The sequence below is a fragment of the Nicotiana tomentosiformis genome, chromosome 5 (genome assembly GCF_000390325.3).
Source record: "Nicotiana tomentosiformis chromosome 5, ASM39032v3, whole genome shotgun sequence".
Lineage (NCBI taxonomy): Eukaryota > Viridiplantae > Streptophyta > Magnoliopsida > Solanales > Solanaceae > Nicotiana > Nicotiana tomentosiformis.
The window spans coordinates 48,719,672-48,736,202 of record NC_090816.1 but is presented as its reverse complement, the minus strand read 5'-3'; the positions used below and the strand labels follow the sequence as shown (position 1 = coordinate 48,736,202).

Below are 16,531 nucleotides of genomic sequence, written 5' to 3'. Positions count from 1 at the left end.
TCCACAATACCATTATTCACAATACCGGTACCACCGTACTCTTAGCACGGAGTCCGATCATGACCCGATCGGCTAGGCCATCTCATTAGAGACATCAACCACAATTTCTCTCAATATCAATACCACCGTCTTTAACACGGAGTCCGATCATGACCCGATCGGCTAGGCTATCCATTAGGGACATCAACCACAATTACCATTTCAATTACAATTTCCAGCACAATTACCACCATGTGTGCGGCATGGTGTCCGATCACGACCCGACCGGCTAGGCTGTCTTATTTGAGACATCAACCTTTTTATATCAATCATCACATTTCACATTACTTACACATCTTTTCATTTCATTGGCACTGATGGCCAAAATTATAAGATCATTCTTGGCACGCTGGCCATATTCAATATTTCATGCTCACCTTATCAATTTCAAATATCATTATCATCATCAACAATAAATCCAATTCAAATCAAGGTGTGTAGTACACATGTGAGCAATTTAGAGTCTAAGGCACATAGAGATATTTCACAAATTTTGGCATAATAGCCTTCATTTGAACTTGACTTAAAGTCGAAACATTATTAATGCACAACCCATATTTTAACACATCCTCAATTGGTAACATAACATGAATAAAGTATTTGGGATGCTTGTTGAACATATATCTTTCAACCCAATCTTACTCGGAATAGCCAGTTTCATAATGAATCACTCGGGACTTACATAATTTACATGAATATTGTGGGATTCAATTTAAAAGAAGAGTTTAGCCAACATACCTCACTTGAGCTTCCTTACACTCTAAATATTCTAGAATTCTTAGCAACTACAATCTATTGCAGAAATATAACAAATTGAATCAAAATTAGGAAGATGATCATGGTTCGAGCTCATTTGAGCATTTTATCAAACACTAGATGTGTATTAAGGTTTCAAGGTCCTTTTATGGAGGATTCCATCATCCCACAACCCAACCTTTACCATTTTTAGCTCAACAATCTTTCTACACCCTTTGATAACACATGCATGTAAAATAACCGACCCTCTTGCCCAGAAATTATCTTACTTATTATCCATTTCTACACAAAATTCGAAATTGAGGGTTAGGGTGTAGAATCTTACCTCTAGGATGAAGACCTAGTGAGTTTCCCTTCTCAATCTTCCAAAACTTGGGCAAGAATTGAAGAACAATTATTGGAGAACACCTTCTCACTCTAGGTCACCCTCTCTCACTCTAAAATGCCAAATAATAGCTTAAAAATGACCCAAAAAGTGTATTTAAAGAAATAGGGTCTGGTTTTAATAACCCAAAAATGGAGCTCCGAAACAGGTTCTGCGGTCGCATATGCGACTGAATAATGCTTATGCGGACCGCATATCGGTCGCATAATTGGTTACAAAATAGCCAAAAGAACTGCCTGTGTATGCGGTCACTATGCGGTCGCATAGACGACCGCATAGCTGCTTCCAAAATAGCCCTCTCCTGCTCACTTCTGCGGCCATTATGCGGTTCGCAGAGTGATTATGCGGTTACATAATGGACCGCATAAACGCACTTTTCCGTCAAAAGTATTCCTTTACTTTCCTATGCATTGTTCAACCCAAAAAGTCCGACACCATGAAACATTATTTTCTTTGCAAATTTTACCAGGCCTTGCACTTAAGTACTTCAAAATTTTTTGGGGTGTTACATTCTCCCCCGCTTAGGATCATTCATCCTCGAATGAGGGTAAAAATCTGTCATTAGCATCTTATGCAACTCAGTTTGTTTCATACCACTTTCGAGCAGTCCCGAATTTGACTAACTCCCAAAATTTTGCCAGAGTTTCCCTTGTAACTAGGCCTATCCACCTGTCAGAGAGCCCCAGAAACACATCCTAATCAACATATACGTATTCCAGTGACATAACATAATACAAAACAACACCAAATGTGGTCTCATAAGCAATATATATCCAGAAAGGAACACCCTTAATGCTAATTGTTCACATGATACAAAATTCATAAAAAGTAAGTCTTATAATTTTTTCCTAGATCACAACTTTAAATACATGGTCATTCAAACAAATAAGGATACTTTTTCTTCATTTCTTCCTCGGCCTCCCAAGTAGCCTCTTCAACCTGTTGGTTTCGCCACAACACTTTCACGGAGGCAATTTCTTTATTTCTCAATTTTCGGACTTGCCGATCAATAACAGAATCTCTTCGTAAGTCAATTTCTCATTTACCTCAATAGTCTCAACCGGAACAATGAGTGTCGGATCTCCAACTACTTTCTTCAACATAGACACATGAAACACCGGGTGTACTAATGACATCTCAGGTGGTAGCTCAAGCTTATAAGCCACCTCGCTGATCCTCTGAATGATTTTGTACGGTCCGATATACCTCGGACTCAATTTCCCTTTCTTACCAAATCGCATTACACCCTTCATAGGGGAAATTTTCAAGAATACCCAATCATCTTCTTTGAACTCCAAATCCCTACGACGAACATCCGAATAGGATTTTTGACGACTCTGAGCAGTCTTCAACCGCTCCTTAATGATTTTAACTTTTTCCATAGCCTGATGCACAAGGTCTGGCCCTATCAAATCTGCTTCCCCAATTTCGAACCACCCAATGTGAGATCTACATTTACTACCATATAAAGCTTCGAACGGTGCCATTTGAATGCTAGCGTGATAGCTATTGTTATATGCAAATTCTATGAGTGGTAAATGATCATCCCAGCTACCTTTGAAGTCTATAACACAAGCGCGCAACATATCCTCAAGCGTCTTAATAGTCCGCTCTGCCTGCCCGTCAGTCTGTGGGTGAAAGGCTGTACTAAAATTCACCTGAGTACCCAAACCTTGCTGAAAGTTCTTCCAAAAATTAGCAATGAATTGTACCCCCCGATCAGAAATGATGGAAACTGGTGTGCTATGAAACATGACTATTTCTTTGATATACAACTGGGCATACTGCTCCGCTGTGTCGGTAGACTTGACCGGCAAAAAGTGTGATGACTTCGTGAGCCGATCCACAATTACCCAAATTGAGTCAAACTTTCGCGAAGTGCGCGGTAATCCTACCACAAAGTCCATATTATTCATTTTCCACTTCCACATTGGAATTTCTATATTTTGTGCCAACCCACCAGGCCTTTGGTGTTCGGCCTTCACTTGCTGACAATTCGGACATTTTGCCACAAAGTCCACCACATTCCACTTCACATCATTCCACCAATAGACTTCCTTAAGATCATGATACATTTTTGTAGAACCTGGATGCACGGAATACCTAGAAGTGTGAGCTTCAGTCATAATTCTTCCCCGGAGACCATCCACATTTGGAACATAGAGTCCCCCTTGGTACCTTAGTGTACCATCATTCATGCTAAGAGAAAAGGCAATGGGTTTTTGTTTATGAATCCCCTCTTTCAACTGCACCAACAATGGATCATTGTATTGCTTCTCTTTGACTTCCACAACAAGCGATGATTCAGCCCTACTTTGCACAATTACCCCTCCTTCACTAGAGTCCGCAAGACGAACTCCCAAACTAGCCAATCGGTGAACTTCCTTGGCTAATGACCTCTGATATGCCTCCAAGTGAGCCAAACTACCCATAGATTTCTGGCTAAGAGCATCAGCCACAACATTGGCCTTTCCTGGATGATATAGAATATCAATGTCATAGTCCTTGAGTAACTCAAGCTATCTTCTCTGCCTCAGATTCAATTCCTTCTGCTTGAAAATATAATGAAGGCTCTTATGGTCCGTGAATATATCAACATGGACCCCATATAAATAATGACGCCAAATTTTCAATGCAAATACCACTGCCGCAAGTTCTAAATCATGTGTTGGATAGTTCTTCTCATGATTCTTTAGTTGCCTAGAAGCATAAGCTATCACCTTCCCATGTTGCATTAATACACACCCAAGCCCGATTCTTGAAGCATCACAATATACCACAAATCCATCTATACCCTCTGGTAGAGTCAACACCGGTGCCATAGTCAATCTTGCTTTCAATTCCTGGAAACTCTTTTCACAAGCATCTGACCATTGGAACTTAATTGCCTTCTACATCAATTTAGTCAATGGAGAGGCAAGAGTAGAAAACCCCTCCATAAACTTTATGTAATATCCAGCTAAGCCTAAGAAACTGTGAATCTCTGTTGGAGTTGTAGGCCTCGGCCAATTCTTCACAGCTGAAATTTTCTGAGGATCAACCTTAGTTCCCTCACTAGAAACTACATGACCCAAGAATATGACTGATTCAAGCCAAAATTCACACTTTGAAAACTTTGCATATAACTGGTGCTGATGTAGGGTTTGCAAAACTACCCTAAGATGGTCAGCATGGTCCTACTGACTTCGTGAATATACAAGAATATCGTCAATGAACACTATCAAAAAGGAGTCGAGGAATGGCTTTAAAACGTGATTCATAAGATCCATGAAGGCTGCTGGAGCATTTGTTAGCCCAAAAGACATTACTAGAAACTTAAAATGCCCATACCAGGTTCTAAATGCTGTTTTCGGAATATCCCGCTCCCTGATCTTCAATTGGTGATACCCGGATCGTAAATCAATTTTGGAGAAGTACCTGGCACCTTGCAATTGATCAAACAAGTCATCTATCTTTGGCAGTGGGTACTTATTTTTGATTGTTACCTTATTAAGCTGCCGATAGTCAATACACATTCTCAGTGACCCATCTTTCTTTCTCACAAAAAGGACTGGTGCGCCCCAAGGCGACACACTTGGCCGGATAAAACCCATTTCTACTAAATCTCTCAATTGTTCCTTTAGCTCCTTCAGTTCTATCGGTGCCATTCTATAGGGTGGAATAGATATAGGATGCGTGTCTGGCATCACATCAATCCCAAAATCAATCTCCCTATCTGGTGGGATCCCAGGGAGTTCATCCGGAAAGACTCTTGGAAATTCATTCACAACAGGCACAAACTCAAGTGTAGGTGCCTCAGCATCGGTGTTCGTAACCCGGACCAAATGGTAAATACATCCCTTGTTGATCATTTTCGTGGCCTTTAGGTAAGAAATAAACCTACCCTTCAGCACTACATCATCACCCTTCCACTCAATAACTGGCTCATTTAGAAATTCGAACCTAATAGTTCTGGTTCGGCAATCAAGCTTGGCAAAACAAGAATAAAGCCAATCAATCCCCATTATCACATCAAAATCGACCATTCTCAATTCAATAAGATCGACCACGGTGTCCCGACCACCCAACGTAACAACACAATCCCTATAAACCCGCGTGGCTAAAATAAACTCACCAACCAGAGTAGATACAGAGAACGGCTCATAAAGCTGTTCTGGTTCTATCCCAAATTCCATAGCAACATAAGGTGTGATACATGACATAGTGGAACCAGGATCAATAAGAGCATATACTTCATGAGGTTGGACAATCAATATACCTATGACAACATCTAGAGAAGCCTCTGAATTCTGGCGACCCCTCATAGAAAATAAATGACCGGATCCTCCCAAACTCTGAGCTCTGCCCCTAGCTGCACCATGCCATGCGGGTGTTGGAGTGCCTCGAGCTGGAGGAGGTGTTGCAGATGTAGTAGCTACAGAACTGGCTAGCTGTTCCATGCCTCTGCCCGCACCCTGGCGGGACGAACGACAATCCTACTGAATGTGACCCCTCAATCCGCATCCGTAGCATATGGGTAAGTCCATGTAGCATATTCCTAGGTGCATCTTTCCACACCTAGGGCATGAGGGCTTCCTCTGCTGCTGGAATCTACCACCATGACGACCCTGCTGATTGGATCACTTGTTGCCCTGACTGGGCCTGAAACGGCTCCACTGCTGCTGCTGACTAGGCCCTGATGGCGGTGCACTAGCCGAAGACTGAGCAAAGGATTGTGATGGCCGTGACGACCCTCCTCTGAATGTTGACTTGCCACTACCTGAAGAACACCAAAGTTGCCCGTAGACCGAACCTTATTACTACCCTCTCGCTCCATTCCGTTCCTTAATTTGTGGGTCTCTGTGGCTTGAGCGAATGCCACCATCTTTCCATAGTTCATATCATAATTCAAGGCCGCTATCACGCCCCAAAACTGAGGAGCGCGACTGGCGCTCAACCGAGTGAACCCGACCGAGAAAGCCTGTTAGATTCCTTCTACCCAAACTCATTCATGGATAAAGAGAATATATATCTTCGTTAATCAAATAATAAAGTGATCATGTCTGCAATACTAATTTTTTTACCATTAGTTACTTCATTTAAAGATATAGTGTGGGTTGTGTATTGGTGCTGGGAAAGACAAACTATGCTATGTTGTGGTTGTATTACTTTTACGGAGCCTCTATAGATAAAGAAGAGTACAATGATAATGCCGACAACAAGGCCCCGGATATACCTCAAATAGAATACACAAAGTGCAAAAGATTAATGACCCCGGAATGAAGTGGGGTTCACCAAGTCAGCTAGGAAGAAGGTGCACTACTATCACTGACAAATATCTCCTGCTGTGGAACCACTTGCATCCATTGAAAGATGCAGTGCCCCCGACAAAAGGGACGTTAGTACTGTCGAATAGTACTAGTATGTATAACTAAACACCCTCTCAATAGAATGACAAATAATACAAATAAGATTATCATAATATCAATGAAAGCCTTAATCAACATCAAAACTCAATTTAGGATCAATACAATGTTCAAATAAATTTCTATATCTCACATTGGGAGATTTTTAGTATCGATATACCACTGTCCACAATACCATTATTCACAATACCAGTACCACCGTACTCTTAGCACGGAGTCCGATCATGACCCGATCGGCTAGGCCATCTCATTAGAGACATCAACCACAATTTCTCTCAATATCAATACCACCGTCTTTAACACGGAGTCCGATCACGACCCGATCGGCTAGGCTATCCATTAGGGACATCAACCACAATTACCATTTCAATTACAATTTCCAGCACAATCACCACCATGTATGCGGCATGGTGTCCGATCACGACCCGACCGGCTAGGCTGTCTTATTTGAGACATCAACCTTTTTATATCAATCATCACATTTCACATTACTTACACATCTTTTCATTTCATTGGCACTGATGGCCAAAATTATAAGATCATTCTTGGCACGCTGGCCATATTCAATATTTCATGCTCACCTTATCAATTTCAAATATCATTATCATCATCAACAACAAATCCAATTCAAATCAAGGTGTGTAGTACACATGTGAGCAATTTAGAGTCTAAGGCACATATAGATATTTCACAAAATTTGGCATAATAGCCTTCATTTGAACTTGACTTGAAGTCTAAACATTATTAATGCACAACCCATATTTTAAAACATCCTCAATTGGTAACATAACATGAATAAAGCATTTGGGATGCTTGTTGAATATATATCTTTCAACTCAATCTTACTCGGAATAGCCAGTTTCATAATGAATCACTCGGGACTTACATAATTTACATGAATATCGTGGGATTCAATTCTAAGAGAAGAGTTTAGCCAACATACCTCACTTGAGCTTCCTTACACTCTAAATATTCCGGAATTCTTAGCAACTTCAATCTATTATAGAAATATAACAAATTGAATCAAAATTAGGAAGATGATCATGGTTCGAGCTCATTTGAGCATTTTATCAAACACTAGATGTGTATTAAGGTTTCAAGGTCCTTTTATGGAGGATTCCATCATCCCACAACCCAACCTTTACCATTTTTAGCTCAACAATCTTTCTACACCCTTTGATAACACATGCATGTAAAATAACCGACCCTCTTGCCCAGAAATTATCTTGCTTATTATCCATTTCTACACAAAATTCAAAATTGAGGGTTAGGGTGTAGAATCTTACCTCTAGGATGAATACCTAGTGAGTTTCCCTTCTCAATCTTCTAAAATTTGGGCAAGAATTGAAGAACAATTATTGGAGAATACCTCCTCACTCCAGGGCACCCTCTCTCACTCTAAAATGTCAGAAAATAGCTCAAAAATGACCCAAAGAGTGTATTTAACGAAATAGGGTCGGGTTTTAAAAACCCAAAAATGGAGCTCCGGAACAGGTTCTGCGGTCGCATATGCGACTGCATAATAGTTATGCGGACCGCATATCAGTCGCATAATTGGTTACAAAATTGCCAAAAGAACTGCCTGTGTATGCGGTCACTATGCGGTCGCATAGTCGACTACATAGCTGCTTCCAGAATAGCCCTCTCCTGATCACTTATGCGGCCATTATGCGGCCCGCAGAGTGATTATGCGGTTGCATAATGGACCGCATAAACGCACTTTTCATGCAAAAATTTTCCTTTACTTTCCTGTACATTGTTCCACCCAAAAAGTCCGAGCCGCGGCGAGCTTGCTCGCCGCGAAGAATTTTTACAATCCTCAAACACGTAAGCCTAGTCCGACACCATGAAATATTATTTTCTTTGCAAATTTTACCAGACCTTGCACTTAAGTACTTCAAAATTTTTCGGGGTGTTACACTCGTGATGTAGCATATATGGTGTGTGAGAAGGTTTTACTCAGAGTTTCGCCCATGAAGGGTCTGATGAGGTTCAGGGAAAAGGGAAAGTTGAGCCCTTGGTATATTGGTCCTTTTGAGGTGCTAGAGAGAGATGTAGAGATGGAATGCAGACTTGTCTTGACACCTAGATTATCGGGAGTTCACCTAATGTTTTATGTGTCCATGCTCCAGAAATACTATGTGGAGGCATCACATATATTGGACTTCAGCACGGTGCAGTTGGACGAGGATTTGACTTATGATGTGGAGCCGACGACCATTTTGGACCGGCAAATTCGAAAGTTGCGGTCAAAGAATATAGCATCAGTGAAGGTTCATTGGAGAGGTCAGCCGGTCAAGGAGGCTACATGAGAGACCGAGCAGGAAATGTGGAGCAGTTATCTTCACCATTTTTATACCCCAGGTATGATTCTAGACTCGTTCGAGGATGAATGTTTTCTGGGGTTATTTTGCGTGTTTTAGACCCGTTTATCTATTTGATGCTTTACATATATGTATTTATCATTATGTGACTTGCTTAGGTGGTTGGTTTGGTTTAGGGAGAGTTCTGGATTGAATTGAGACACTTAGTTCCTTGGTTGGAGGCTTAAGTTTTAAGGGTTGACCAGTGTTTGGCTTTTGCATAGACAACCCCGAAATGGTATTTTGATGGTTCTTAGAAGTTTGTATGGTGATTTTGGACTTAGGCGTATGTCCGTATTTGGATTTGGAGATTCCTAGGCTGATTTGGTTCTATTTGGCAAAATTTGGAAACTTGAAGGTTTGGAAGGTTCATAGGTTTGACTGAGAGTTGACTTTTTGATATCGAGTTTAGATTGTTGTTCCATGAGTTAGAATAGGTCCGTTATGTCATTTGAGACTTGCATGCCAAATTTGAGGTCATTTTGAGTTGTTTAGGCATGTTCGACGTAATATGAATTCAGAAATTTGGATTAGTTCATTAATTTTAGATTGAGGTGCGATTTATGGTTTTGATATTATTTTATGTGATTTGATGCCTCGAGTTGGTCTGTGTTACGTTTTGGGATTGATTATGTGATTGGACGGGGTCCCGGAGGCCTCGAGTATGTTTCGGATAGGTTCCGGAACATTTCTCCTATTTTTGGATATGTTGATTTCTGGTGCAGCGGTTGTTCATCGCGATCGCAGTTGGAGGCTAGCGATCGTGGAGTGGAATTTTGTGCAGGCGGGGCTTTACGCTTTGTGGTCACGTTCGTGGAGCTCTGGGAGGTGATGTTCCACGTTTGCGCTTAGGTGTCACATTCGCGGAGGCATGCGTGGCTTGACTAGAGTTTTTGCCTATGCAATCACGCATGGGTGGTCGCGTTCGCGTAAGCCTGTCTGGAGAAAGGTTGCATTCGCGTGAAGGAATTTGGGTTCACAAAAGGCATTTTTGTGCTTGAGAGTTTTTGGCCTTCGCGATCGCGATGTGGGTCCTGCGATTGCGATGCATATGCTTGGGCAGACCCTTAAGTAATCTATTTCTAGGGGTTTACTTATTTTATCATATTTGAGACTAGGAGCTCGGATTTGGGTGAAATTTGAGGGAATTTTCACGATTTGTATAGGGTTAAGTGTTTTTACTCAGAATTGTTTATTATTCATGATTCAACCTTGACTTTAGCGTTTGATTAGTGAATCTAAGTGAAGAAATTTGGGATTTTCGTAAAAATGTTTCTAAATGAAATTTGAGGATTTGAACCCCGATTCGTAGTCAGAATTTGATGAAACTTGTATGGTGAGACTCGGTTTCGAAGGGGTGTTCAGAATTTGTGACTTTCGCCGGGTTTCGGGAGGCGAGCCCAAGTTGACTTTTTTATTTTGTTAAAGATCAAAGATTTATTGTTTGGGTTTGTTTCCTATGGCTTTTATTGATGTAGTTAAGTTATTTTGGCTAGATTTGAGCCATTCGGAGGTTGATTCACTCGGGAAGGGCTTTCTAGAGTATTTATTTGGCTTGCTTGAGGTAAGTATCTTACCTAAACTTGGTTGAGGCACTAGTTGCCTGAGTTATTAGTGGTAGCTACGTTCTATGAGTGGCGCCCATGTCAAGGGATTGAGCCCATGTGCGTACACTGTGGTATTATCCATGCTCGGGGTAGTGATTAGGCTATTATATCCCTCGAATTGATTGCTTAGTTTCATGTTATTATGTTTCTCATGTTGTACTCCTTTTTTGAGCTAGTTGAGTCATGTTAGAGATTATATGTTGATTGATCTCTTGTTCAAACATGTTAGTTGCTATTCTTCTGGCATAATCTCCTGACTAGAGCTGTGGTAGCATACTTCGCACATGCATACACTTTAACATGTCACTTATACCAGCCCATGAGCATGTAAGTTGATATTCAATATTTATGTGCATGTATTCTTGTATATGCTTTCTGTGTGATATGGACTGGGTTGATAGCACGTGCGTTGTCCGTGCGGTGGTTATATATGGCACGTGAGTTGTCCGTGCAACGTGTGGATAAAGATCCATCCCCCTAGGGTCACCCTGTCATATTTCTCTCTTGATGGTGTATACGCTGTACGAGGAAAACTAGCCAGTGTGTTTTGGTTATTCCATTTGTTCTCTACTTCCAATTTCCTTGGATGCATACATGTTTTATTCGCATATATTCTTTATATGCTAGATCAGAAATGTATACATGCCTTATTTTGCTTATCTTCTCTATATGCTGGATTGTTAACTGAAACATAGCATGTTACATTATCTTTGGGCACCGAGGTGAAGTTTTCCGTAGTTTATGACTTGATGATGTTATTACTATGTACTTGTAAGATTTATAAACGGTACGGGTGTTTAGCGAGTATCACTAATAATTCTTGCCTCTATTACCTTACCGAGGTTAGTTATGATACTTTATGAGTATATAAGATCAGTTGTACTCATACTACAGTCAACACTTAATTATGTAGATCCAGGTGTTGAACCGTGCTGGGAGTAGCTGTGTTTTATTGCTGTGATAATCTTAAAGAGACGAGGTAGAGCAGCATTTCGATCGCAGACTTTGCGTCTCTTTTCATATTTGTGTTGATACCCAATTTTTGCCTCATATTTTTCCATATATATATATATATATATATATATATATATATATATATATATATATACACTTTCAAAATAGTACATATGTATCATCATTTGATTTACAAGCATACACAAATATTTTTCATAATCTTCCATGATTTTTAAAGACTTTAAATCAATTTATTTCTGTATTTTATTATATAAATATCCAATAATTACCCTCCTAATTATTTTTATGACAATTTAATCATCTAAAATTATCATTTATACCAATATGAGGTTTTAAATATTTTCAATGCATTTCGTATAATTACATTTGCATTTTTCAGGGCTAAATTGCACATTTTACAATAATAGCCCATATGTACATATAATTACATTATTTATATAAAAAAAACTTTTTATATTTTTATAATGTTAAATAATTGTTTTTAATCATTTGCATGCCTAAATAATATTTTTGTTATTTATCTATTATTTTTATAAATTATTTATTTGTTAAAATTGGGTATTTAAAATTAGGCCCTAATTTCAAAACTAGTTTCGGACCTAACTACCCAAATATAGCCCAATTACCCCAAGCCCAAACTCATTAGCACAGTACCCATAACCATTTAATTAACCCGACCCAACCCCTGCTCAAATCCCAGCCGTTGATAAGAAATGATCAACGGCTCACAAACGCCTCCCCTTTTTCCTTATATCACCCGTCCTCAAACCCTAACCCTATTTCTCCAAACCCGCCGCCTCTCTACTCTCACCCCTCTGAAGAACCCTAGCCCACTGCCTCACAAAAACTCCTCTCCTAATCCCGCTTCTAATGGGATTTTCTTACCATTCACTTACCATTTCAATATATTTCCATTATTGGGAGATTCTCTACGGTATTACCTAGTACTTGCCTAAACATGGCAAGTACTCTTACTTTGATTCTGTCCTATTTAACTTTCATCTCTTGAATCTGGACGATATTGAGTCCAAACACGTTAGTTTGCACCGTGTGAGTCTGATTTGTTCGTATCTTGCTGATGCATACTTAACCGTAAGGTTAGGGTTTACAGATTCTCTTTGATTCGAACCGAAATTGGTTCAAGCTTTAATTTTAAGTACTATCTCGTCTATATTCTCCTTATTATGTATGAATCTGTCTATTTCTGCCGATTATTTTTACTTGCCCTAAATTAGGGTTTCAGATCCTTTTTATTTGAGCCAAATCTGGTTCGATTCTGTTTTTTGTGAATAATATTCATGTCTATGTTTATTTTATACAATATGTGATTCCTTGCCTTTATTTTCTGATGATTTTGTGGAATTTACCTAAAAACTAGGGTTTCAAAATTTTTCTTTACTGATTGTTTGAATTAATTATATTTCCATATTTATGTGTTTAGTTCCTACACTATTTAAACCCCTCCCCATTCCCCTTTGGTTAAGTTAGAAAAATCATTAAAAAACCTATAAAACTAAAGCTGTATACACCTTACTCTTGAATGATCTTGTTCCGTACTCTGGTTCTCGGCCTGCTGAAAGCCAAGGCCAGAAATTCTGAGTTCTTGCTCTTTGGGTGATATTCACAATACTGTGGGATTCCTTTCTTTCTTGTTTCATTTTAACTGGTGAGTTACCAAGCCTTTGCCATTTTATTCTGATTTATCTGTCATTTCGTTTAATGTGTTACTTCAATTAGACTCTGCTAACCTAAATGCCATTACGTCCGTAGTTTGAGACATGTTTAGACCTACTTTGCGTTGATTAATTTGATTCTGCCTAACCTATATGTCACTGATAGCCACCTCTTGAAGTTTAAGTTTGTTATTATCCTGCTCTTTGAACATGCTCTCATATCTCCTACTATGGATTAGTTAACTAGGTATGGATGTATTCAATAATAGGATAACAAGTCTGTTTCTGAATCCACTATAATGTGGCCTTTTTGATCTTGTTTTCATCATATCTTGACATCTCTAGTAATTGCATGCGTTAATTAGTTTTCAGCATGTTATGGTCTATTGCCAATTGATATGATTTCTTCTTTTGACACTAGTTTTTGCACTTAGCCTAATCTGAATTCTCTTTTACCACTATAAATCTGTCTTGTAACTTGCCTTGTTAGCATATGATTGAATTCACTTCCTGAAACTTGATTAAGTCTGCCTTAAGTTTAAGCATGTATGTTATTTGTTTTTATATGCTCAATTTATTCTGTCCTTCAGTGGAATCCCTTGACTTCATTCTGTTCCTCTACTATCTGGTCCTTCTGAATTCTTATCCTTAGTCAGCTGAAAGCCAAGGCTACTTAGATTCTGTCCTTTGACCTCCCTAGCGTGAGCACTGCTCAGGGTTCATTTGAGACCCTTGTGAACTCTGACACACTAGGACCTGGTCCCTAGTCTTTCCTCTGAATTATTTCTGATCAACCTTCCTAGTGTGAGCACTGCCCTTGGGTTCTTGAAGCCCTTGGGAACTTGGACACACTAGGGTCTTGGGTTCTATATGCTCAGCCTTGACATATGCTCACTGGGTGAAGTACTCAACGATTAGCTGTTTTATATCTATGAATATGAAATTTTGGAGCTGTTGTGAATTGTGATAATGAAGGCCTTGCCTGTCCAAGTGTATTTGGGCCTGCTGTAGGGTCCCTATAGCTATATTTATTCTGTAATTTAATATATTCATTCTGGTCTGTAATAATTATTTGTAATAATAATTCTGGGGTATTAGTAAAATTGGGAAAGGGATTTTTATCTTACTTGCAACAAGTTGGGTAGAGATCATGCCTATAGGTTCGATAATGTGTTATTATATGTCGTGTGTTAGAAATCATGCCTATAGGTACTTTGTTATGTTCGGTCATCATATGCTAGTAGCCCTGCCTATAGGTTCAATACTTGGTTCAATTGTATTCTATTTCTGCTTGTTAGAGACCATGCTTATAGGAAATGGTGTGATTCAATGTATGTGCAAAAAAAGTCTATTTACATGCTGCCTTATTCTAGAAACCATGTATATAGGATCTAAAATTGGACCAAATTGTAGAAAGCATGCCTATAGGTTTGAATCAGTTCATTTATCATTTTGCCCGTTGGTTCAGGAGTTTTGTCAAACACTGTGCTACTATCCTCATTAGAAAACATGCCTATAGGATCAAAACAAGTGATTCTGGATATACTTCTGTGATTGCCACTATTTATTATCGCATAAAACATCTAGACATCATGCTAGTAGGTTTAATCTCATTATGATAAAAATCAGTAGGCAAATTTATGTAGGTCTTGGTAATTGTATTAAGAAACTAGCTTTTGCGTATAACTGTCTGCTCATTCGTTCAATATCTCATAGAGATCCTACCTATAGGATTCTGCGATTTTGCAATTAATAAAACCTGTTAGAGCTAATCAGTTTGGCGTGCATTTGATGTCTAAATGCGGAGGGTAACTTGAGCCCATACTTGTTTCTATTTGAAAGTCCTAGCTATTTTTGTATATCGTCTAGTTTTCTCCTTTTGAGCAACCTAAGTTAAGGTCTAGAACTACCCTGAAATAGAGGTCCAAATGCCTTCTGGACCATATGCATGGGACAGGTAGTGCACGCATAGGGTACGATTTAGAATCAAATAGAGCGCTTTAGGTAAACAACTTAAAGATAGTAATCGGGTAGCAGGAGATGATAGTCTGTGCCCGCTGAATAATATGAGTAACACCCCGTCTTGAGGGAGTTACGAAGTATTATTTATGTTGCACGGGGTGATCCTTTAGGCTAAAAAACTTAGGACCCCCCCATTCCTATTAAAATAGTTCTTTCTTTGTCCAAATTGTTTCTTTTCTCTTAGACTAATTCACATGATTTGAGTTCGGCCAGGACCCACCGTTGTGGATCTCGAGGAGTGCCTAACACCTTCTCCTCGAGGTAATTTGAGCCCTTACCCGATCTTTGGTGACGCAAACTAGTAAACCTGAGTCATTTGCAAATAGGTGCCCTAACGCACCTTAATCCGTTAGGTGGCGACTCTCTCTTTTAATAACCCTTCCTTTTTAAAAGAGTTGTCAATGTCGAAACTTGATTTCGCGAGAAAGAGGGGCACGACAGCATGGCGACTCTGCTGGGGATATCCTTAGGCTCTTACCATAATGAACTTGGTCTGTGTGAATTAGTCTTCCTCGATAAGCGTGTCTTTATTATTTTATGCTAAAATTCACCGCTTATTTGCTACATGCACACCCCCTTCCCTATTTTCCCTTTTACATGAATTTACATGCAACTTTTCGTTTAACCTTGTTCGCTGGCTTCAATCTTTATGTCTTTCCCAATCCCTATCCCTTTTACCGTTTTATTATAATTTTTCTATTATGCGAACTAACTACTTCTTTGTTTTTCTTTCTTTCCTGTCTTTACATTTATTAAATACTGCATTTATCGCTTTCATCATGCAAAATACTTGACAAGGTGTTGTTTTTTTTTTTGCATAATTACATGCTCTGCATCATATTCCACTCGTGCGCAATTAATACCATAACGGCACTTGATGAGTATCCGTGCTCTTTCTATATTACCCTTTTTAAATTTGGAAAGCTTATTTGCAGTAAAACTAGTCGATCAGTGGTGCAGTCGACGATTCCGTGCCTTTCCCTCTCAAGTTGTCCGCTTGAGGGTACCAGTCTAGACTTCTATAGAAAACCCTACTCTGATGTTAACTGTGCATGCATCATGTCCAAACCTAGCATGAGTTAGAATGTTGTCCGCATAATAACTCTCTAAGGAAAGCCTTGTCCAAAGTCCATCGGGATTTCCATAATCCAACGGGCAAGATCAAGATATGTATATTATTTGGAGAAAACGTGCCGATATGCTAATCATTAATGTGTAAGTAGTCAAAACCGGAGGGGGAAAGGGCTAACTTTATTTGTTTTGCAGAAATGAGGCACGGAGTCCCCAGGTTTGGCATGGTCCGAAG

At 39.4% G+C, this 16,531-nt stretch overlaps 1 protein-coding gene across 1 annotated transcript; it reads left to right on the top strand.

Moving 5' to 3' along the window:
* Positions 1-8,522: 8,522 nt before the first annotated feature.
* LOC138892308 (uncharacterized) lies at positions 8,523-8,897 on the top strand. The gene has a single exon (XM_070176015.1). It carries the CDS (start codon positions 8,523-8,525, stop codon positions 8,895-8,897), a length of 375 nt encoding a protein of 124 aa, XP_070032116.1.
* The last annotated feature ends 7,634 nt before the right edge of the window (positions 8,898-16,531 follow it).